We start from the raw sequence: 23,536 nt of genomic DNA, 5'->3' as shown, positions 1-23,536 counted from the left end.
TCTTTTTTATTGCTGGGTGTGTCCTTTTGGGGGTTTAATTTAATTCCATTCTGCAGGACGATAGTCAACAGAGCAGAGGAAAAGGCAACATTGATTTAAAGGAAGCAACGGAAGGCAGTTACTTTCAGTGCTGCAATCCAACCCCCCCCGAATAATAAACAAAATTATTGATACAACGCACATACACACACACTCTCACATACCTGGAACGCCGTTTTGGCCGGGATTCGAACGGGATTCATTTGACAGGGCTCGATTATTTACGTCCATCAGTTTGTAGGCCCTGTCCCTGTAGTCGGGAAAAGCAGTTAGCTGCACGAACCATGCTTTTCGACCACCCGGAAATGGGCGTCGACCACCCAGTTTCACCTACACCTGGGGGTTGGGTTCGTGGCCTCCAACGTCACATAATCAGCGTCCTTCGGTGCTGCGATATCCGTCCGGGTGGATAATTTAATACCACCGCGGGGCACGACGCTAACAAGCGAGCTGCCACGTGCTCTTCCACCAACCGACCAGCCAACATGATGGGCCACACCATCACCATTAGAACTACTAGTTATATGTGCTTTCTTTTTCAATCGCTCCAAACTAATCGGCATTCGGTGGATGTGTGTGTGTGTGCCTATGTTGCTATGCTGACGTGGCCCAGCCAGGTCGTTCTGTGTGAGCTCCTGAAGGTGTAGTACTACTGGGCGGGTGGGCGATACTCATCGGTTATTTATGGTTCAAAACGATGCTACCACCATTAGCTGGGCAGCTATTCTAGGGGGGGGGAGAGATTAAGAAATAATTTGAAGGCATTTGAAGTGTTTTTTTATTATTTAACTAAATATAATTTTCCACTTTTTATAAGGCTAATTTTACTCAAATAATAGCTCATTTAACACGGGAAAAAATGGCTCTTCTTTCAAAATTAAGAGAAGCCATTCAAATCACAGCACTTTCTACATCCCTCCCATGAAGCTTAAGCAGCTTAAGCTTATCGAAAGCATATTTTAATCAGCGTAATCCACCTTTTATGCGAAAGCGAATGATTTATGCTCACACATCTCGACGAAACGCCCGTGTACCGTGAAGGTTGTACCCAAGCGAAAAGGCTGCCATCCACAGGGCAGACCCATCTCTCCACCACTGGCAACACAAAGCAAAACACGAAACCGACCGACCGAAGAAAAGAAAAAAATAGAAGAAGACCTGATGACGTGACAAAGTGAGAAATTTGTAGATGAAAAATTACGCCTCCTCAGATGGGGATGCTGCCGGGCAGAAAATAAAAGGAAAAATAGGAGCGAAAAAAAAAGGGTCAGCCCTGAAGTGGCGAAGGAAACGCGCACGACGAGACGGCCATGATGAGTAGCACATTTGCTTGATTTTAGCAGTGGCGCCCCGTGATTAATCTTGATTTTTGAAAACCCCTAACGGAGCAGCATACAACAAAACAAAATAAGCCTAAGGAAAAGCATTACGGCAGTGTGATGCCTTTGAATGTTTCTTTTTTTTTTTTTTTTTTGGTAACAAGTATGAGGTATGGCGCTATGAGCAGTCATAAATTTATTTATTTTCAACACAGAGCGTTCGCCCTTTCGCAGGCACAATTTGTGTCACTGTGCGGTGGTAAGGCGGTAGTATAGATTTATAAATATGCCAACCCATACAAACCACTATCGATTGGATCGGGGATCGAACAAACGCTTTTCCGCGGAAAAGCCCTTTCCGAGCTCCTTTTTTTTGTTTGGTGGGGAGAGGGATGGATACAATCGATTGCAAAAAGCAGGCCAATCTGGGTCATCTCGTTAGTGTACAAATGGTCGAAATAAAGTAACGGTGGCAGCAGCAACAAAAAAAAAGCGACATCAACCTCGAAACACAGAAATGGATCACTGTGTGTGTGTGTGTCTTTTTTTTTTTTGTTAATGTTTCGAGTTATTCCTGCTCTGCCCATTCTCCATCTCTTGCCTTGCCCCGGGATGGATGTCAAATAATGGTGACTAAAAATAGCGCTCAACCCATCAACCAACCCGTGATGACCCGGATGAACTATTGTAAAATAGTTTTGGGGAGTGTGTGTGTCACCATTCCATGATGGCAGTTCGCAGTGTATCGATTGAACCACCAGTGTGCCAGGTGGTGGACAAAGCTTTTCCGGTCCAGGTCCCGATTCCAGCATCATATTTTATGGATCACCGGAGAGCTGGTACGAGATACCGCGAACCCCGTAAAATCCCGCATGTGGAATGAATTTACCCCACTCAAAACCTCATTCCACCGGGAAGCGGACGGCATTCTACCTCCGAAGTACATGCAACACACACACACACACACACACACACACACACACACACACACACACACACACACACAGAAAAGCAAGAAAAAAAGCAATCTAAAAGGAAAAAGTACAACAACTCAACACACAACCAAGAAAACAACAACGAGCGACAAAGTTTCGTACGCATCTTTTACCACACACCATTTATGGTACGGCTATGGTGATGATGGCGGTCGTAGTAGGCGCTGTTGTGCGCGGCGGGACGGGCCCCGAACAACATCTCAGAATGTTTCTTCTCTTTTTTTTGTTGCCTATTTTCCCGGTTCTTTATTTTGCTAACAGCCAGAAAAAAAATTGAAGCAGAGCATGATGATTTTTGAAATTTTGAAAGCAACCAGCAAAGGTAACGAGCTGTGCTTTTTGCAAGTAAAAAATGGAAAGGGAGGGGAAAAAACAAGACCCCCACAACACAACCACAACGATACGGTGAAAGCTTGAAGGCTTAAATCGGCTTGTACCGGATGATCTTCGCGCTCCGCGGCGCAGCGGGAGGGCCCGGGTAAACAAATTCGGAAATTTTCTTTATTGAATTTACCGCCCTCCCACCGTAGCGTGTGCCCGTCCGTTTTTCGCGCCCAGCGATACAGCAGCAAAAGCTTTCGGCTGCTGCTGCATTCCATCAAAACTTCGCTTCGCTTGCGTTACTTATCCGGTTTTACCCCCCGTTGGCAATCCTCACCCCCCCCCCCTCCCTCAAAAAGAAAAAAGAAAAATATTAACACACCGTTTGCGTCACACCTGATCAAGCACGGTGCAAAGTTTCGGCACTGGCAGGATCAGAGAAATAGAGCACAACATGAGGCGTGGAATACATAGCCGTTAGTTTGCTCCTTTCCAAACTAACGGGTGGGTTGAGAAAGCAAGCAGCAAGAGAGAGAGAGAGAGAGAACAGATGGAGAGAGAGAGATAGAAACACATTTTCGCAACAAATTTCAAACTTGGTGCAAATATTGTGACGCTACCGGATGGCGGGTCGATTAGCATTTCGATCCATGATTTCATCCCGTACACGTAAATACAGCGAGTGCGCCACCATCTATCACGCTCTATATGTGGCTGTGTTTATGTGTGTGTGTGCAATAGAAGGCAGGAAGTATTTGAAATGCAAATCAAGCCTTCTAGCTAGTTTGCACTACGTGTCTGGTGGGCGTGTGTGTGGAGTAGTTGCAACACTTTGCTTTCGGTACAAAATTGCAATGCTGTTGCCATCCCCCCGCCTTTCCGATTGAAATCTAATTGGGGAAAGGGGGGGGGGAAGGCTCGCATTGAGAGGGCTACTAACAGCTACTACCCATTTTGCACCGCCTGCTAACAGTTTCAACCATGCAAATCCGTCCGATGGAAAGAGCAAAAACAACACAGTGCGCAACAACAAAAAAGAATGCTTCATTTTCGTTCATTAGCATACATGAATGTAATTAGTGCTTTCCCATACACCCACCCACACACACACACACACACACAAACTGCTTCCTGAGTAAAGCGGTCGGGAGTGTTTAATTGGAAACCAGTGATGAATTCATTAAATGCACTTCGGTGAAAGTTGTTTTTTTTTTGCCCCGGTGCTTTGCACAAGTTTGCCAATCATAATTGGAGCGATGGGAGCAAAGCATATTAAAAGCTCGTAACGAACTATCGGGGGACAAATAATTAGTTCACAAAGTGAGATTGTCTCGCAAACGTGACTGAAATATGTGTTGCCAGATAGAAACACACATTGCTGGCAAAGATTGTGATACAAAATTGAATTACAGGCAATTTTAAAGCATGGTAAAGATTTAAAGCTTGACAAAAAGTCTACGTTACTAATACGAAAAAAGCAGTTGTTTCAATAAAATATTTTTTTTTATTTACTTGATCCTCTTTTTGAATTATTTCATTTGTTCATACACAAATACGGTAAACACCCATTCTATACATTTTCATGCCTAATGTATTTGTTTCGATTGATGCCATGCCATAGTGCGGTGTAACACACCGTTAATGCTGGGTAAATATGATTCAGATTCATGAATCAGAATGAATTTTTCGAAATAATTCAATCAAACTGAATCCCGATTGCAATGGATCATGAATCTCAAAGACTCATGAACCTCAAAGATTCGTTCAATCTCCAAATATTCATGAATCTCCAAATATTCATGAATCACCAAAGATTCATGAATCTCAAAAGACTCATGAATTTCGAATGATTCATGTATATCAAAAGATTCATATCTCTAGGGATTCATGAATCCTTTCACGATTCATGAAATTCTTACATCTCCAAAAAATCATAGAGATTGAGCTTCTTATAATTCTTCTGTTTTGAAGCGACAACCTACATGGTCATGCCAGCCTATACAAGATTTCGGTACTTCTTGGCAAGTCCAAGCAGCTGGATAGTTTGTTTTGCTACGGGGAGACAGTACATGCGCGGCTTAAAACGCCCCTGACGCGAGGTTTAAGATGTTGTTTAATATGTTGGGGATGTTGTTTGGTGAGATCGCGCAAATTAACTATTTTGCAAATCATACACCTCTAAAAATTCATGAATCCCTGGATATATATGATTTTTAATGGAATTATTAATCTTTTAGATTCATGAATCTTTGAAGATTCATATAACTTTCGAGATTCATAAATCCTTGGAGATTCGTGAATCTTTCTTCTTCTTCTTCTTTGGCTCAACAACCGATGCCGGTCAAGGCCTGCCAACACACTTGTGGGGTTGGCTTTCAGTGACTTATTGATTTCCCCCCATAGCAGGATAGTCAGTCCTACGTATGGCGGCACGGTCTATTTGGGGCTTGAACCCATGACGGGCATGTTGTTAAGTCGTACGAGTTGACGACTGTACCATGAGACCGGCTACGTGAATCTTTAGATATTCATTAATCTTTGAAGACTCGATTCGAGATTCGAATTACTCATCACTGAAGAATCATATAAATAAATCTAATCGAAAGAGTCAAGAAACCCAACAACCTTAACAATCTTAACAACCCAGTAAACAAAACTAAGATTCCAGTGCCGATCAGAGTTGAACCCACAACAAGTCGCGTACAAGTCCAAGCACTTGGCACACCACCATTGGACCACGTAGGCATCTCGAAGGTTCCAAATTAATATAAAATGTCCTGTCAAACAAAAAACCATCCATTCATGTCGTTTCAATCATAATAACTCCCTTTTATGTCATTTTAACATCCCTTGGTATTGAAACATTTACGTGCTAAAAACAATGGAAAATTTGTGAACCCCAGCTGGGCAGCTTTTGCATGCGCAGCAACACGCCACACAACTTCCACTAACCTGTCAGCGAAAATTTAATCATGTCGCACCCACACACACTCAAACACCTCACGTGTTAAACATTTTAAATCTGTATCTCCCACATTGGCAAACGCTTGTTCATCCGCAAAGGGATCACGAGACACGATCGCGAGACGCCCGGGCGCGCTAACACGTAATAATTCTGCCCACCGTACGCGTGATGCCTGCAGCAACGATGGCACCAACTTCCCTGGGCCTATTCCCGGGAGACATTTCTCGTCCGCTCCCACAGCGCCCCGACACATTCGGTGGAACTGTGTGATGTTAATAGCACTTTTCAGTGCGAGCAAGATGACACAGACACGGCGAGAACCCACTTTATTGGCAAATTTTACGTGCCTCTAATGCCATTTTAACACGCTGAAAATACCGAGCACCGAGCATTATTGAAAAATGCTCCCTTTTTCCCGGATGATGAAGCATATGAAACAAAGCGCCATCAATGCCGTCATCTCTTGCTAACGTTGCCCTTTGCCGTGGTCCGTGGTTTTTCCCCCGTTCTGGGAAGAACCATTACGCACAGCCTACTACTGCTGGCATGTTTGCCCCTCCCTCCGTTGACGATGCTAATGGTGAAAGTAACGAGCGAAAATATGTCCTCCAAGAATGGTTGGCCCCAGAAAATTATGTGTAGACATGCGTGAGGGGGGTAAAGGTATAACGATCACCCGAACAACACAAATCATAATTTATACACCTTTCCGACCTTACCCACACACCCTGAGAAATGGCCTTGCAGTGCGTGTGGTGTTTTGTTTTTCTTCTTTGCAGCACAGCCATTCATTCCTATTGGAAAACGTGAACCCGGTCTACTTGCACCTCAGCTCAGCGGGTCAAACTTTACCACACGGGACACGGGGGCCAGCCAGCAAAACGCCCAAGCAATATGTGAATGCACATTCAATATTTATTTGTTTACGCGTTCAATGTATCGGAAAAAGGGACTTTGCAAAGCAAACAGCGAGACCTGCCGCCAGCATGGAAAACCACAAGCCACCAAAGGGGGAGGGAAATTTTTGGACTCGCATGATTTATTGCTATCGAAACTCCTGGTCCTCTCGGCACGGACGCTCAACGAGCGAATGTGCAAAGTCTTTCGAATCCGATAGCATGATAGGGCGGTGAACCTTTCTGTGAACTGTTCTCTAATTTGAAAAGTTTTGTCACAAAAGCTCTACCTTTGGGGGGGGGGGGGGAAACAGTCCCAGTAAAAGGTGAAGAGAAAGATAACACATCACCAACCGGGTGGCCTGAAATAACACCGGTTTTGGCGTACCGGGAAACAAAGGCCATCGGTATCGGTATTTGCAAATTAATAAGTCTTGGAAAGCTTAAGACGAAGCAATCAATATATATACTGCTGAGATTGCAGCAGGCATCTTCGAGGACTCAGTCGAAAATGTAAGCTCCACTGTTACTTACGGAACAAAACGACAAAACGACAAACATTAAACATTATTTCCAACACGAGCGCAGCGGAACTTCTTTCGTCCTTGCCGTTCGTTGTGGTGGGCAAAAAATGGGCCGGCAAGCAAAAAAGCGAAAGCCAATAAAGCCTGAAGAATGTTGTTCCAGCGCTTCTTGCTGTTATCACAGTTGTGGAGAAGCTCATTAAATGGACTACTTTATTTTACGCCACATTCCGGTACAATTGTTTTCGCTTGGCCATTTCCACGAAATGGGATGCCTGCAAGCGTATCAAGTGGCGCATTTTTTGTGCTTTCTTACATACAAACCTACACAACTCCACAACGCTAACCGAAACTTCCCCTGCATCCCCCCAGTGGACCGTGGAGCGTAATGGCAATATTTAATCATTACTTATTTCTCTCTCTCTCTCTCTAAATCTTTTGCCATCTTTCGCAGTCGAGGCGGCAGCCACAAAGATCCAGGCAGCGTTCCGTGGCCACAAAGTGCGCAGAGAGATGAAGCAAGGGGACGGCGTTACCGGTGCGGAGGGCCAGCAGAAGCAGGACGCCCAGCAGACGGAGCGGGAACCGACCAAGGAGGAGCTGGAGGCCGAGTTCGACCCGAACGACCAAGGTAAGTACCGCGGCGTGGTCTAAAGGGATGCCGCGGTTTTAAGGATAATGTTATCTACCGGAAATGACACACGGAGGCACATGTGGAGTGGGGGGTTAGTTTTCGGAAGGGGCTTGTTTAAATTGGCAGGGGAAAGCGTCAATTGAATGATTAAATAATAAGGTTTAAAATTAGTGTTGAGGTGCCGTCGACGCATTTTCAATTCCTTATGGTTGGCCGCATGTTATTTTAACCTACTTTATCAGCTGGAAGCGTTTCCACCATGCACAGTGTTTATTTTTAGTAGAAGCTTAAGCTTAGTATGCCAGCACCTTAAAACTAAAATTACGTGTTTTTTTCATAATTTTCAATGCGAAAACAGAAAAGTTATGCATCTTGCAACCAAATAATATTGTTATGTTGTACAATTATTAAAAATTTTGCTTAAATAGACCTAGAATAGAGTAGACATTCAACTAAACATCTTGTTATATAGTGTTCTCACCTGTCAGACGCAATCAATGCTTCCTTTTCGACTAAAATAGAGGCTTTAAACTAAAAACGAATATAGATGGCGCCACCAAAGTCTATATAATACAGAGGTTGAGTCATCCAGAATACTTGATCAAAAAGCTTGGGAAAGTTTTGACAGCTGGATGAAAAAGCTTTAATAGTTTCATCGCAGCATGCATTGAGGTTTTGGCTGTTGTGCATGCAGTTGTCTTAAATGTCTATCTGTCTAAGAAATTATAGTGACTTTGGTCCTTATGGACTCTTTCGTCACAAGTTGTCTTAAAGCATTTTCGGTAATTTTTACCACGTTTGTTCATAATCTTGTTATTGGAAAAGTGGACGAATATAAAAAAAGATAAAATTATAGTGTAATTATCAATTACAACAAAATCAGTCCCCGAAATTACGACGAAAGCATGTGCAGCTCAAGAGGACCAAAGCTAAGAGGCTAGATTCCTGATTGTTCAAAATGGTGAACCAAAATCGAGCTATGCATCGACCGCTGTATTATACAGACTTTGGGCGCCACCAAGGTGTATGGATATTAGGAGGTGAAGTGCTTCAGAGCAAATGGACATTTCACGACTTGACATAACAATACTGGGGGCTCTGGGAATAAAATCGGGAAGGGCTGGAGGGAGGTATAGAAAATTGTATACGATTTGACATAACAATACTCAATAATGGCCCCTCAATAATGTGCTAATAATTCACCTTCTAAATAAACACACCTTGGGCGCCACTGTGGCACTGTCAGTCCGAATATCAATGGCAACTAGAATGATGCTACAATCAATTGACAATGTTGAAATGAGATTGAGAGCCTCCCGATGAAGAGTTGGCTACAGAAGCCCTGTATAAACATAAATATAAACCTCTCATCACCTCTTCCTGCGAGCGTGTGCTTAATAAATTAAACCGTAAATAGGTTGTAGCTTAAAAAATACTCCCAATATCACACACACACGCAGTATGTTTTATATCAATTAATAATGTATGATGCATAATTATAAAGCCACTTGCTGCCTTCCCACACACACCGAACGAGAGCTCTCAACCAACAGCCAAAACCCACGACAAAAAATAAACTCTCCTTCATGCACTCCATCCACTTGATACAAGTTAATTTGCACGAAGTGACCCGTCGCATTAAAAATGCAATACCATGTCCCACCGAAAACTGCGCCCACACTCACACATACACACACACGTACACCGTTATGACCACATAATTACGATACAGCACCCGGATACAGCTCACTTCCACATTGCGCTTCGTTGTTTTCTTTTATCGAGCTGGTAACATTTTCTGTTTGTACACACACACACAGAGGCGGTTGACAGCTCGGATTGGGAGCCACGAGTTCCCCTGCCAGCGAAAAGAATATTAATTAAAATTGATATCCTCCATTAAGGATAATTGGGTAAAAGACGGCAGAGTTTGGGCGCGGGTCACTGCCACTGCAAACCATCATCCGGGTGGTCTCAGCCTCCCATCGCAATTCGCGGTGCCGAAAGATGGACCCCCTAATGGACGTTCGCGTCCCGCATCAAGAACGCCAAACCAAGGCCAAGAGTATATGTGGGGGGAAAAAGCGCACGGCCACCACACATCACTTCTTCTCCAACAGTTGCCTGGGCAAAGTTTGCTGCCGTGATTGTGCGATGGATAGGAGCATTTCACCTGACCAGGTCCCGCTGCTAGGCACCTGTCTCGTTTATAAGATTAGTGTGCGGATGCTGCGAATATGGGACCCCAGTGGCATGCCCGTTTCGGTCGTTTTAGTAGCACACAAACACACACACACACACAGCGAAAGCAGGGAGAAAGTGTGTGCAAAGAAAAACAATACACATTGCTTACTGGCAGGGAGCGACCGTACTATCTCGGGGTCAGCAGCACATCGACCCTACGGTTCATGGTTGAATAGAGAATGGTGGAGGTTGTTGGATGAGTTTTTATTGTTTCTTTCCACCCACGGTGCCAATTTAGCACAATATTTCGCTACATTCTATGGGGATGGTCGTGTACGGTCGATGATGCTGGTAGCATACTGGCTGTATGGCTGTTTGTGCGAGCGCGCGCCCTACTAACGGTGCTGGGCCGAAAGGGATTCAACGTTCTTTTCTCTTGCCAATGTACAGCAAAAAACGCAACTTACAAAAGGATAATAAAACTTTGAGGCAAAAGGTATATTCTCCCATTCGCTCGGTGTTAGAATTGCACCTTTTGCGACTGAAGGGGTTGTTTTTTTACGGAAAAGGTGGCACAATTTAATGCCCTGCCCGAACCAATTACTGTTGCGCGTCCATTCTCACGGCACGCACGGATGGACACCGTTCCCGGTGTATTGTAGCAGCAGCAGTAGCACACATACACACACAAAATCGCATCGTTCTTGCTGCTAAAGGTAGACAAAACGGACTTCATTGTGTCGAAATTGTCACAGTGGCGAAGAGTTCGGATCGGATGCTCGGCAAAATCCACTCATAACGTTTGATTTTGCAGCCCAATTTTGCGGCCCTCTGTTCAGTGGCGGAATGCTTGGCTTCGCTGAAAGCTCAAAGCGCCTGACCGGCTAACAATAGCGGATAAATGATGACCGTAATGACTGAACGGAAGATCGTTAACTTTCTACCACGGGGGCAAACAAGAGCGCTACGAAGCTCGCAGGAAGCAGGAAATGGTGCAACGTTATTTGAGACGCAGCCATTTCCGCTTCGTTTCCTTCCCCATCTTTCTCTGGTGCCCGAAATCTTTCACTTTTTTGCGAAAGATTATGAAAAAAAAGCATGAAAGACACGACGATAGATACTCCCCCAAAACCAGCCAATCAGCTGGCCCCACTAATTGGCAATTTTGTTTCGGCTTCTTGGGGCTGGGCGCACGTGGAACGAAACGCACGGCGAGAGGATTGCAAACATCGGGAGTCATATCAATTTTTAATGAACCGTACGATACGCCAATAGAGATGAGTAATTTGTTTGGTAGAGAAATGTTCTGCTGTGATCATCATGATTAGTCGTTTTTGGTCTATTAGCTTGCCTTTTGGTTCTGCCACTCGTATACGAGGTAGCCCTTTTTTCAAAGAATCTCGTTAATATGTCTGCAAAACCCCAAAACTCAATTCAATTTTGTTGATAAGTTATGATCACGAAATGGACAACGTAATTCACTCGCTTTCAATTATTGCTTCAACTCGCCTCTCCAACTGCAATTTATTCCACAGTTTCATGAACAGTTTTCAGCACCATGCTAACGTGCTCCACCAGGTAGGAGAAAGTTTAACCAAAAAAGTCCCAGCCAGCCAGCCACCGTCGACGAAGGATAAATATTCACACAAACAACCCTAGCACAGGTGGTTTCGCTTGCGCAAAGTTGCACAAAGCCACCGAAGCTTTAAGCTGTCCGGGAAACGATCCCCATACCAGGGAATGGGGAGAAAAAAATGCTACAGCATCTCGCTCCACGCTCCACGAAATTGCAACTCAAACCACCATTAATAAATTGGTTTCTCCAACTGTCGGCAGCTCACTTTGCGTGGCGGTGGTTCTACGAAATGCGAGACAGTGAGGCGAGAGAGATTGTGTGGTATGGCTACCACTAGTGCCACGGAACGAGCTGTGCCGCGGTGAAACTTTATCCGTTCTCTTCCCGGCCACAACAAGAAGACCCTGACCCCCCCCCCCCCTCCCCTACTAGTCAGAAACCTCAGAAGCCTGTACTTGTAGCGAGGTTTGCAAAAGGCGCACTCCATCGTACCATGGCAGGGCTCTATCTATCTGCGGTATAATAGTTATCTGCTCATTGTCAGCAATTCCCACACTGTCTGTGCATGCCCGCCGTACTGCCGTACGAAACGTACAACAATTGTAGCGCTCACGGGCGGTGCTTTCGGGACGAATTGTAGCCACACACAGCAGCAGCAATACTATCGGTGTCGATGAAGTGCAAGTACAAGCAGAACAACTCTTACACAAAGAGTCGTTTGCGATTAAAAAAAAACAAACGCCACTCCGCCACGCCACTTTAGACACTCCGGCGGTTAACTAACCCAACACGCCCACAACCGCCACGTAGTGATGGGCAAAACGGCTCCGAAGCCGGAGCCGGCTCCGACCGGCTCCAGACAATTTCGGAGCCGGCTCCGGAGCCGGCTCCGCACCAACGACTCCGGAACCGGCTCTGCACCAACGGCTCCGGAGCCGACTCCGCTCCGACGGCTTTAACACAATGGACCAAAAGAACTTTTTCAATGAAGTTTCAATCGAGGAAATCCATAAACAGCGGAGTAGGTCATTTTTAAAAGAATTTATAAAAAAAAAACCATCGATTAGTTTTGAATATTGTTAAGAAAGACGAGACTAACGAATGCTCCACAACGTCATGCATGTCAATACTGCAATCATATCGTGTGTTAGGTTCCACACGTGCGATAATATATATTCGTTTTTTTTATTACGCTATTATACAATGATGTCTCTATTGAACCGTTAGTGCGAAGCTGTTGATTCGTCGCCGGCTCCGGAACGGTGGACCCGAAGCTGGCTCCGCAGCCGTTGGAACGGAGCCGTGAGAGCAGAGCTGTTAGTCCGGGGCCGGCTACGGAGCCGTTGGTGCGGAGCCTGCTCCGGAGCCGTTGGTGAGGAGCCGGCTCCGGAGCCGTTGGTGTGGAGCCGGCTCCGGAAAAAAATCGGAGCCGGCTCCGGAGCCGTTAGTCCGGAGCCGGCTCCGGAGCCGTTGGTGCGCTCCGAAACGCCCATCACTACCGCCACGGCCACCGATGCGTGTGATGAATAGAATGCATTTCGCCAAGCGGCGACTTATCCCGCTCATGTGTGTGTGCATGCCCTCACTGCAGCTTAAAATATGCAGCACAACGATCGCCACAAAGTGGCTAGCAAAACAGGGGGTGAAACGACGGCGCTACCGAAACTACGACCGGATAAGAGGGAAACAACATAAATAACAACAGAGCTGCTAATTTTCCGCTAAACAACAGCTCAGCAAATGCTGCGTCACGTTGTCGTCGGCATAAATAAGCGTAAGCTTCTTTCACTGTCGCGGTTGCTTTGCGTTCTTTCGCTCATGCATGATCAAGCCGGTATAGCAATAATCAGTAGCCGTATTAAACGCCTGGCGCCTGACGGGTCGTATAGTGCAGTTGGTAACGTGATTGGGTGTATACGCTGTGGCCTGTGTTTAGAAGTTCGAATCTCAGCAGAAGCGGTTGCTTTTAAGTTTCTCTCCCTCTCTCTCGCTCTCTCTCTCTCTCTCTCTCTCTCTCTCTCTCTCTCTCTCTCTCTCTCTCTCTCTCTCTCTCTCTTTCTCTCAATAAATAGAGAGAAACTTATTCACACAATAAAAGGTTTGTTTTATAAACACAGAGACTATCATGAATGTTTGTAGTTGTGTGTGGTATTTACAGTTGTGTGTGAAATTAGAAAATACTACTACTGTGTTATTACTGTTCCCGTATTAAGCCAGTGCCCGACTTATTCGGAGATACCTGCGATTCTCTAAATCTGTCAAGGTAATGTTTCAATTGGTGGTGGTGTTAAAAACGGATCTTTTTGATGATCGGCTCAGTTCCGGTTCATTCATAAAGGTAATCCCCGGATCATTTGATCGGATCAATCATTCAATCGTGCGTTTTCTGCCAAACCTGTCATTTGATGGCAAAGAGAAAGAGAACATCTTTTGCAGGGCTCTACCAAGGTTTTTTGGTTGTTTCCCTTTTTTTTTTAATGCTTCCCATAGTTTTTGGTTCATTTCCACTATTTTTTGGACGTTACCTATTTTTTTTTTTTGGTGGATTGTATTGATGTCCTATAGGACGGTACCAAGATTATGAGAAAACTATACAAAAATATATGGCAAATGGTGTATAAATCGTGAGATCGAAGCGGTGTGACCAGTCATGCTTTCTCGTTTTGGTATGAAGGATCACATACGTGTAAGATATGTCTGTTCTGCTATCTGAAGAGAGAAGAATGGTGATCCGAAAATGATACCTGCTCACTTGCTCATTTGGCGCATTCGATCATTCGCCTCTGTTTCTTTCAATGTAGCCATGATCCGGATCTTTAAAAAACTGATGCCAGTTTCACATCATTTTGACGTATCCGGATCTGATCTTACATCACCAGTGTCAATTAATACGTTTTTGCTCCAAGAATTGTTAGATGGAAAATAAATGGCTTTTTTGCTAAAAAGTTTAAACTGTCTTAAAGCTATAAATACGTAATGTGTCTGCAAAAGACGATGAAGTGTATAATATAGACACATTTAATCAAAAATATGTATTCATAAATTGTATTTTTTTTTTTACGGAAAAAGCGTGATATTCGATACTGACGAGTTACGCGGATCCCTCGGGAACGCACAAACCGCGTACCTCGGGAACAGACTGAACGCTCAAAAGCAATGGGAAGAACAGCGTTGTTCATTTACATATAAACAACAGATTTGTGAATTTGTACATGAAAAATACCACATTTTTTACATAGTTTTGACCTCTTTTTGTACCAACCGTCAACTAACTTCTCAGCTTATTTATCTTTCCTACATTTGAAACGCACACAACATTTCGGACAAATTTTGCGGAAAAGCAAGTGCAGCAAAACGGAACAAAAAGGATGCCAAACGAGTGCCTAACACCAAGCAGCAGGAAGCAGAAACAATGCAGTCATTGCCACACGACGCCTTTGCCGTATTAAAAAGGAAACTTATCCCCACCCCACTACTACGAGCTCTTTGTTTTCCTTTGCAACAATAGCCACTTAAAAGTCAGAAATGCACTCTCCAGTGTGCACTACAGGAAGGAAGAAAAAACCAAACACACACTCACACTCACTTCCTAACCGATGCCATTGTACGAACGGAATGAATGTTTCGCCTGCAGACTTCCTTGGCGCTGCACCTTGGCAGTGTATACCTCACCTCACGCGTCGACAGTTTGTTTTTCCTCCATTTTTTTTTTCTTTTTTTTTTGCTCTCTTTGGGGCATAGACCCACCCGTGCCAATGTTTTCGTTTCATTATTCACCACGAATTTGAGCAGTTCCTGTGCACCAGCAGCAGCACGTCCTGGCCGGAAAATTGTATCACAGACCACATGCTCCGGGGTGGCTTTCCCGGGGGTTTTGCTACGCAACCCGACCCCCCCCCCCCTTTGCCGTTGCTATGTGAGATTGTTTGTTTTTGCTCTCCCTCTCTCTCACCACATACACACACGTTTGGTTGCTGCGAGTGAAATTTGCTGCTTTTTTGCTTGCGTATGAAGCAGCTGCTGCACGGTTCAAACCCGTGCAGGCTGCACAAAGCATATGTGAGTGGCGCTTTTCCCACAGAGAGAGAGAGCAAACGCACAGGCCATTGTTTTGATTGAGCTTCTTAAATAATCCTAAGCAGCTTAGCAAATGATATTAATAGCAGGAAGCTGCTTCCTATCTAAATAACGTGCATGAACGAAAATCATTCACCGAGCAGTTGCGTTAGATTTCCTTTGCCTTACTCGGTATGTACGTATGAAAAAAAAATAGATTTGAAACGGAAAGGAAGAAATATTTGATTCCCATTTGATTAGAGGATTAATACGGTGGGAAACGATGAGTAATAGCATTATGAGCACCGGACCGAATAAACCGCCGTCAAACGACGGGAGAGAATGATTTTCCTTCCTTTTTCTCCAATGTTTGCATAATGCAAACTTTTCAAAAAAAAAATTTTTTTTGCTATTAAAGTTTGTGGTTGTGGTAGAAATTGAATTTTAATTCAATTTCCTCCTCCCCCCAGACCGATCTCCATTATCGCCATTACTCACGCTTTTGCGGCATTGAACAGCGTCGCTCGGGCCGTGAAATTGATCCGTGATTGGTTTTCGTGCACGTGGCAAATGGCGTGGTTCGTGCAGTTCAATTGCTGGTTTGGTGCACGTTTCGTGCGCCTTAAAGCTCAATCAAAAACACAAACCCATCGTGGGGTATTAAATTTAATGCAAGCGTTTTCAGCGTACCGGCAACGATTTAAGGAACGTGCTGTACTATAAATCAATTGCAATGCATATCTTTATTTTCCCCTTTTGCTGATAAATTGTGTATGTGTGTGTGTGTGTATGAGCCTTCTTACCTTTAACCTTCGAAAGCGTTCGTTCATCGATGCTAATACTACCATACGAGCTACTCAACGATGGGGATATTTGGAATCGTTTATTTAAGCAAATTTATTTTCACCTCTGCTCCGGCCGAAGCTTAAATAAACATATAGAGCATAACCCACTCACACACTGGAAGGGGATATCAGCGAGAGGGTAGCAAAATCAGCAAAATCCGATCCATCAACCATTCGACAGCAGCTGGTGGAATGGATCCTAGCGCACGGGAATAGCACATTAAGCGTTCATTTTCGGTGCAGTAGATTTGCTCGTAAAATATTCATTATCGTTCGCATCGTTCGCTTCATTACCATGCTGAAGCGGTAGCAAACGTTCCCACTGCCTCTTGCTCCATCTGTTCAAAGGGTCGGCCAAGGCGAGCGAGCGAGCGAGGGCAATAATTAACCAATTTATTTCACAACAAATGAGAAACTCGGAGCTGGTTTTGGGCAAGGAAACTTGTTTTCAAATGAGTTGCCAATTCGAAAGCAATTAATATCTTCGCTCTCTTGACGGACAGGCACAAAGCTCAGCAAAAGCGCCACAGACAGATACAGAGAAAGCGTTAACATTGAAGATAAAGAAAATAAGCAGCCTTCCCCTTTCAACGGCCTGCAGTGGACACACAAGCCAGCCCTGTCCAGCCGGAAGCAGTAAATTATGGGGTGACCCTTAAAAAAAACCGACAAAAAAACAATTAACAGACTAACCCTTTTGAATAGATAATCACCAGCAGGGAGGCCACTGTTCTGGCTGGGCAGGTTCAGTTGGCGGGAGGCTCCAACTGGAATGGTGAAGTGAATTAAAAAGTTTTGCCGCTGCTTGTGCTGCCTTCTACCTTCTGCCACGAAACAGTGCTGCTAAATTCCAAAGCTCTTCTTTCTCACTGTCACGGAAAATTCAACCATTTTTTTTTTGTTCAAGTTCATTCTTTGACACTCTCAAACATTTGCAAATGAAATATGATACCTGTCTCCTGCGCCGAGTTGACACTTATCCCGGGGTGCGGATTGTTTCGAGTGTAGCGCAAAGTTTTGCGCAAGCACCGCACCGTGTTCCTGTGAATAGCGAGCGCGTTGCTTAGAAAAGCGCAAGAAGAAGAACTTCTTAAGAAAGCTTGTTCGTGTTTTGTGTTGCTTTTTGTTGTGGATTTCCTTTTTTTCGGTAGGAAATGAACGATGATCACGATTTTGATTAAAACACCGGTATGAAAAATGAGAAACAACTGGCATCAACTGACAGATAGTGGTAGTTGCTCCGTTGCTGAGCGTTGCTGGATAAATTCGTTTTAAATAAGGTGTTCTTCCGGAAGCCCTTCAACCGACGGCTAAAAACAGCCACTTGCATTTTACGATGAAAACGGGACCTCACCCACTGTGTGTTTCTGTGCTGTGCCACTCAAGGAACACAACTTGTGCCGCCAATCTTCGCCAAGTACCGGACCATTTCCGGTGTTGAAAATAAAAACCTCCACCATAACGACGACAACCAAACCCAAAACCTCGAAAAAAAAAGAAAAGGAACACGGAAACTCCCTCGCGCACCGGTACGCTTATGTCATTAAATTCCCAGCTCCCTTTCCTGCCAAAATCGCAGTAGGCTCGGGCAACGTTAAGCAGACGCAAATAAGGCTCAACAACAGCTCTGTGTGCGTGCCGGGACGGGCGAGGACGAAATCAGCAGGTAAATGTTTACACTGCCGCCCATCATACAGCGGCCGTATCCGGTTACGGAATCCTCCGTTTTGGGGGGTGGGGATCGTTTGGTGAACTCGGTTACTCACCCTCCAGCAAAAGGACAGTGTGTGTGTTGTCTCGCGAGAGCACCCACTGAAGCACCGAGCGGGGGGGAAGAGAAGCTTAATTAAATGTGATGTGTAATCGTAATACACACCCGAGCAGCCAGTGCGCTGCTCCCCCGGTAAAGCAATCCATGGCAACGCTCCGCGCTTACTGTGGAATGAAATCTTGCACCCTCAGCCCCCTCAGCAAGGCAGAATAGCCACGGTCTTCTTAGATGGAGTGAGTCCGAGACCGAGAGCAGTGGTGAGCAATCCGCCGAGGGAGTTCTTAAAATTTTAATCATTTAATCATGGAGCTACAAGAGCGTTGGAATGCGTCGGTGCGTGTTGGGATTTTCTTTCTTCGTGTTGTTATTTTCTCCCCCGTTTTTCTTGCTCTCCATGCCCGGTGTAGTAACCACGGGACGGGGCGTCGGGGATACGTTTGCATTTTATTTTCTGTACTTTATTTCACCGACCAAATAATGTTTGTCAAACGGAACGAAACGGACAGTCGCTGTCGCTGTGCGAGTGATTTAGTATGCCATGGTTTGCCATGGGTAGCTGTCCATTTATCAGCATGGGTCAGTGGCCGGGTTCGTATCGCTTCGGTAAGTACGCTTCGAGTGGAGGAGGGTTCTTGAGACAAACGCTCGCGCTCGCTTGCCACTTGTTTCGCAATTAACGACGGGAGCTAAGTGGTGCTGCTGCACCATGTAAAGTTTTGCTTTAAGCGGTGGTGTAGTTGAAGTTTATCGGTCGGAAAGTTCTGGCGTGTTGTTTTTTTCTTGTTTGTATTAAAACGGCATACTGGTTTTACTGTGCATAAAACTATTTTAATTAGTGTTTTAAAGGGATTAAATTAATTACCCGCGCTCAAAAAGTGGCACGTGCACGGGGGGCTATTGAGCTACATTGGAATTCAAATTGTGTTAGACTTTGTGCCTTTTTCTAATTTATTTTTTATCCTATTACCTATAAACTTTGGTAGGTTCGAAAATATAACACAAAAGAGACAACAGGAATAAAATACAAACAAATTGAAATAATTTAAATAAGAGTTCGAATACAATGCAGTAAAAACAGAGACATGAGTAGCTTTGCTTTAGATAGTGTCCAATGCATTCTTCAGACATTTTTGGTTGGCAAGTCTTTGTTCCAACAACGCAGGACAGGTGTTGCCAACTGCTCCAAACACATAATGGTCCATAATGGCAGAATTCGCAGGCAACAGGGAGCAATTATATTTAATTGAAAAAAGCCATCAGCTATATATTTCTTTATATTTTCTTCCAGTGGAGTTCAGGGCACAAAGATCGGTTTGGTGGGCAAGCGAGATTGTTTAGAGAGCTCTCTTGAGGTAGTTCCTGCCTGTTGTCTAAATCAAGGTATATTTACAAGGTTTTCACGAATTATTGGAGGATTCCCATAATTTTTGGGCTCGTTTCATGATTTATTCATCGTATCCCATAGATGTTTGGTTCGTTCCCACGATTTACAGGGTTTTCCAGGAACTCTCATAGTTGTGGGACACTTTTTTTGGCTCCTTCTTGCGTGAAATGAACTTAATGTAATGGGAATTGGATTCTATAGCACTCTTATTCCAAAAGGAATCCAACAGGGATCAAGGAGCTTGTCCAAAAAGGGTGCCATATAGTCCAATTTCCAATATTTGAAATTCACTTCCCTTAAGAAAGAGTCCAGGAAGTGACCCCCAACCATGAGAACCCCTGCAAGACCCTGTATTGGTATTGTCCGATTCGACATCAATACTATGGAATACTAATATTCTAGGAGGCAAATGAGGCCAATTGGCTCAAAGTTTCTATAAAAAAAGAAAAGAAAATATTCGGGGAAACGCTCAAAAAGTCATGGAAACACACCAAAAAACTATGGGAACCAACCAAAAACTTATGGAAACCAATAAATAACCAATAAATTGTGGGAAACCCTGTAATGTATTAAACTTTAATCCATCTCCAAAATAAATGGTTTTCTTTTTGTTACTATAGATTTATTGTACTACCAAACCTTAATGTTAAACCAATCTTAAGGCTATAAAATTATATTTTTTTATTTAAAAAATGCCAGCCAATGCTTTATTAAACCATTCCAATCATCGATAACACCCGTACAATCGCAAGCCTCGCACGAGGAAACAAAGACAATTTTCATCCCCCAATCGCGTGACAGTTTCAGCCAAATCTTTCCGAATCATACTTGTTTTTCCCTCCTCTCAATAACAATAAGCTCAGCCATCTCCCTTTCTCTATCCCCTCCCTCTCCCTCTCTCTCTCTTTTTGTATAACAACGCGACTACTCTCCCCCACCGCCACACAGATATAATCCCTTCTCCTCGTCAGCAGGATAAACATTTACCCACTGCCTGTTTACATCGTCACGCCACCGTGAGCATAATCTTTTCGTGACTCTGTTCGATCGACAACAGTGGCTCATTGACGCAAACCATCCCTCTCCCCCCCTCCCCCCCCCCCCCAAACCCCCTGAGCCTTCATCGAAAAAAGAGCCCCAAGCACAGTCCGTTAGCGAGCAGCGTTCATTAACACGAGCGAATGTGTTCGCGGCCCCCTCGCTCCCCCCGCGCTGAGCGGATTAATAAGCAATGTTATGCAAAATTTAAAGAAAACCATACCCCATCGATGAAGCCAGTAAAATCAATTTCCCTACTCCACAAAATCATTAATTCGATGCGTTTGGGGAAACAGCGTGAGAGCGAGATAGAGAGAGAGGGAAGACGTCGGAATCATCTAATCAAACTTTACGATCAGAAGCCAGAGTAAATCCGCTTGTTCTAAAATCCTCCACAAACTGGTGTGGGTGGTGAATATAATACCCCCCTCCCCCCCTCCCCCCCTTTTTCATTTGGCTTTATCTCGAGCTTCTTGCGAAGCGCTTTGTGTGATATCATTAAATTTTGGACTTTTGGAATTATTTATTTACCCTAAACTCCTGACAGAGCAGAGAGGGTGTGTATGAGCTCCGAGGCTCCGCAGCATCGCAGGCTTGTGTTTTCAATTTTCCGCCGGAACCAGCACCGGAAACCAATCACAAAAAAAACAGAAAGAAAAACAAAGAAATGTGGTTGGCACTGCCCGCCCGCCTGCCTAACCGAATAAAACCGACCGATAAATAAATAAATCCACGCAGCTACTACTACTGCTGCTACTGCACGCACACATTTGCCGAACTTTTGCTACCGAAAAGGGCTTAGTGCGGAATTACGTCCACTTCCTCGCCACGCCCCCGGGATTTGCTGTTTGTTTGTTGTCTTGCTTGTGGTGTGTGGTTCGGTGTGTGTTTTCGTGGCTTTTCTTTCCCCACTCTTGTGTCACTCTCCCAGTCTCACCGTACCGTAAAGCCAGCGCTGCCTTGACAGGAAAGGATTTGGACACGGTTTGGGATTGGTATTTCCGGTTTCTTCTGAGTTTTTTGCCCACACAGTCCCACAATTTCCACAAATTCTTATCCCGGTTTCTACTCAATTTACAATTACAACGTTGTTTTTGGATTTTGGTTGGTCGATTGTTCGATATTGGACCGTATCGAAATCGAAACTTCCCTACATGTTCGGCTTGAGCGGTAATTCAATTCGCCGTGTTTTTGGGCCAATCGTTCGCGTTATTTGTGACTGATCAGCCGATTGCGTTGAATAATGTACGGGGCTAGCTTTCATGGCGGTGATCGATGGAGGCGCCTGGTGGTTTGTAGATGGAGGCGACTGGTGATTTGTAGATGGAGGCGCCTGGTGGATCGATTAATCTCGTTGAGATGGGTAGGGTTGAGGCAAAGATTGGTTTATAATTATGTTTCTGTTCTGTTTGATTGACCAATGTGTATGGCCGAGGTGGTTATTTTATTTTACATGTGGAAGTGCGCTATACACCTTTTTACACCTTTTTGTATTGAATTCGCTTACTGTTGGCTATGAAAATGTAATGCTCGTCCCATCACCGCGTTTTGTGAGCATTATTCCCACTTAGGGCCGTGTCTATGCTTCATCCCATGCGATTTTATCGCACGTGCTGTCAAATGCTGTTTCGTATAATATTGCGATTATTTGGATGATTTTAATAATATAACGATTATGAAAAATTAAGTTGAGATTGTTCCTACAAAACGCCACACATTTAGTTTGACAGATAAAATCGGATGCGGCGTACGACGAAATAAAAAAATAGATTCCGTCGCACGACGAAATCGCACGTCCGACGTTATCTGTCAAATTCCATATAAAATTTTGACAGGCCTTCCAATAAAATCGCATCCGATGGAGCACAGACACGGGCCTTACTCTCTCAAATGCACCTTAAGGCTGGGGAACATTGTGTGATTTAGATTTTCACTAGCGCATCTGGCTGCGGCTAGTGGAAGCTTTTTTTGTTCATCAAGGGAACGACCATTCGCTCAAATCGGTCGGAGCTCAAAATGAAGTAGTTTTTTTTACCTTTTTTGCGAAATAAGCTGAAATACTTGCATAACATATTGATCTAACAATTATAAAGCTTTGCTAGTCCATTTTAAGTAAAAAAAGGAACATATTTTCTGAAGTGGCTCCAAATTGTTTGACAAAATGCTTCGGTCAGCCACCGCCGCTAGTGGACTAGTGAAAATCAAAATTACACTAGCGAGTACGGACATTATTCCCTCGGCCTTCACGCTCTGGATTGCCCTCTCCCTTGTTTCTATTTGTTGCTGTTTCTATTCGTAAAGTTTCCCTTCTTTCACTATTGCTGTTTTTCTTTCTCTCTCGACGTTGGATTTGGCGCAATGTACTTGAAATGTTCCAAGTAACCATGTTCAGAAAACTATAAATGTTACATCATGGTACAATGTCTGCTGATATGTGTAATAGGATAACTCTAATTAACGAAATATCAATTGAAATTAGAAAATATAGAGCAAAAAATAAAATTAATTAAAAATGCATTTTTAATGCACTAAAATCAAAACTAAATTTGCCTTAAAAACGTATTTAAAATTATATTATTTTTTTTTTATTTAATTTTACAAAGCTTTTACTGGTTCGACCAATTTCTGAGCTATCTTCTGCTACGTTTCACAGAGTATGAACCAATCATTAACCCGAGAAATTCCCCTCGTGAAGGAAAATGGGCAATCAATGTATCTATTTTATTATTCAAAAAACTAACATTAGCTCAACAATTCAACAACTTCAAACAAAAGAAAAACGTTTTTACTCGGTTTTTCCTTCGCCAATCAATGATAACTGATCGACCTCCTCACAGTCGCTGCTGCTGCTGCTGCAATCAAAAGTAATGCAGATTAAAAAACTTTTCCACAACCTGCACAGTTGTTGGGGAGCAGTGCAGTAGTTTTGCCGATTATACTTGACTTTTCACTTTCTCTCTCTCTCTATTTCTTTCTCTCGCTATCTATC

At 44.0% G+C, this 23,536-nt stretch overlaps 1 protein-coding gene across 1 annotated transcript in view; it reads left to right on the top strand.

The window, feature by feature from the left end:
* Positions 1-23,536, top strand: part of LOC121599039 — a 71,849-nt gene that overhangs the window by 41,676 nt on the left and 6,637 nt on the right. Inside the window, exon 2 of the mRNA XM_041926512.1 lies at positions 7,514-7,690. Coding sequence (XP_041782446.1) covers positions 7,573-7,690 — 118 coding nt within the window. The 5' untranslated portion in view covers positions 7,514-7,572. The remainder of the gene's footprint in view (positions 1-7,513; positions 7,691-23,536) is intronic.

The sequence above is a fragment of the Anopheles merus genome, chromosome 3L (genome assembly GCF_017562075.2).
Source record: "Anopheles merus strain MAF chromosome 3L, AmerM5.1, whole genome shotgun sequence".
Lineage (NCBI taxonomy): Eukaryota > Metazoa > Arthropoda > Insecta > Diptera > Culicidae > Anopheles > Anopheles merus.
This window is presented reverse-complemented; position numbering and strand designations above follow the sequence as displayed.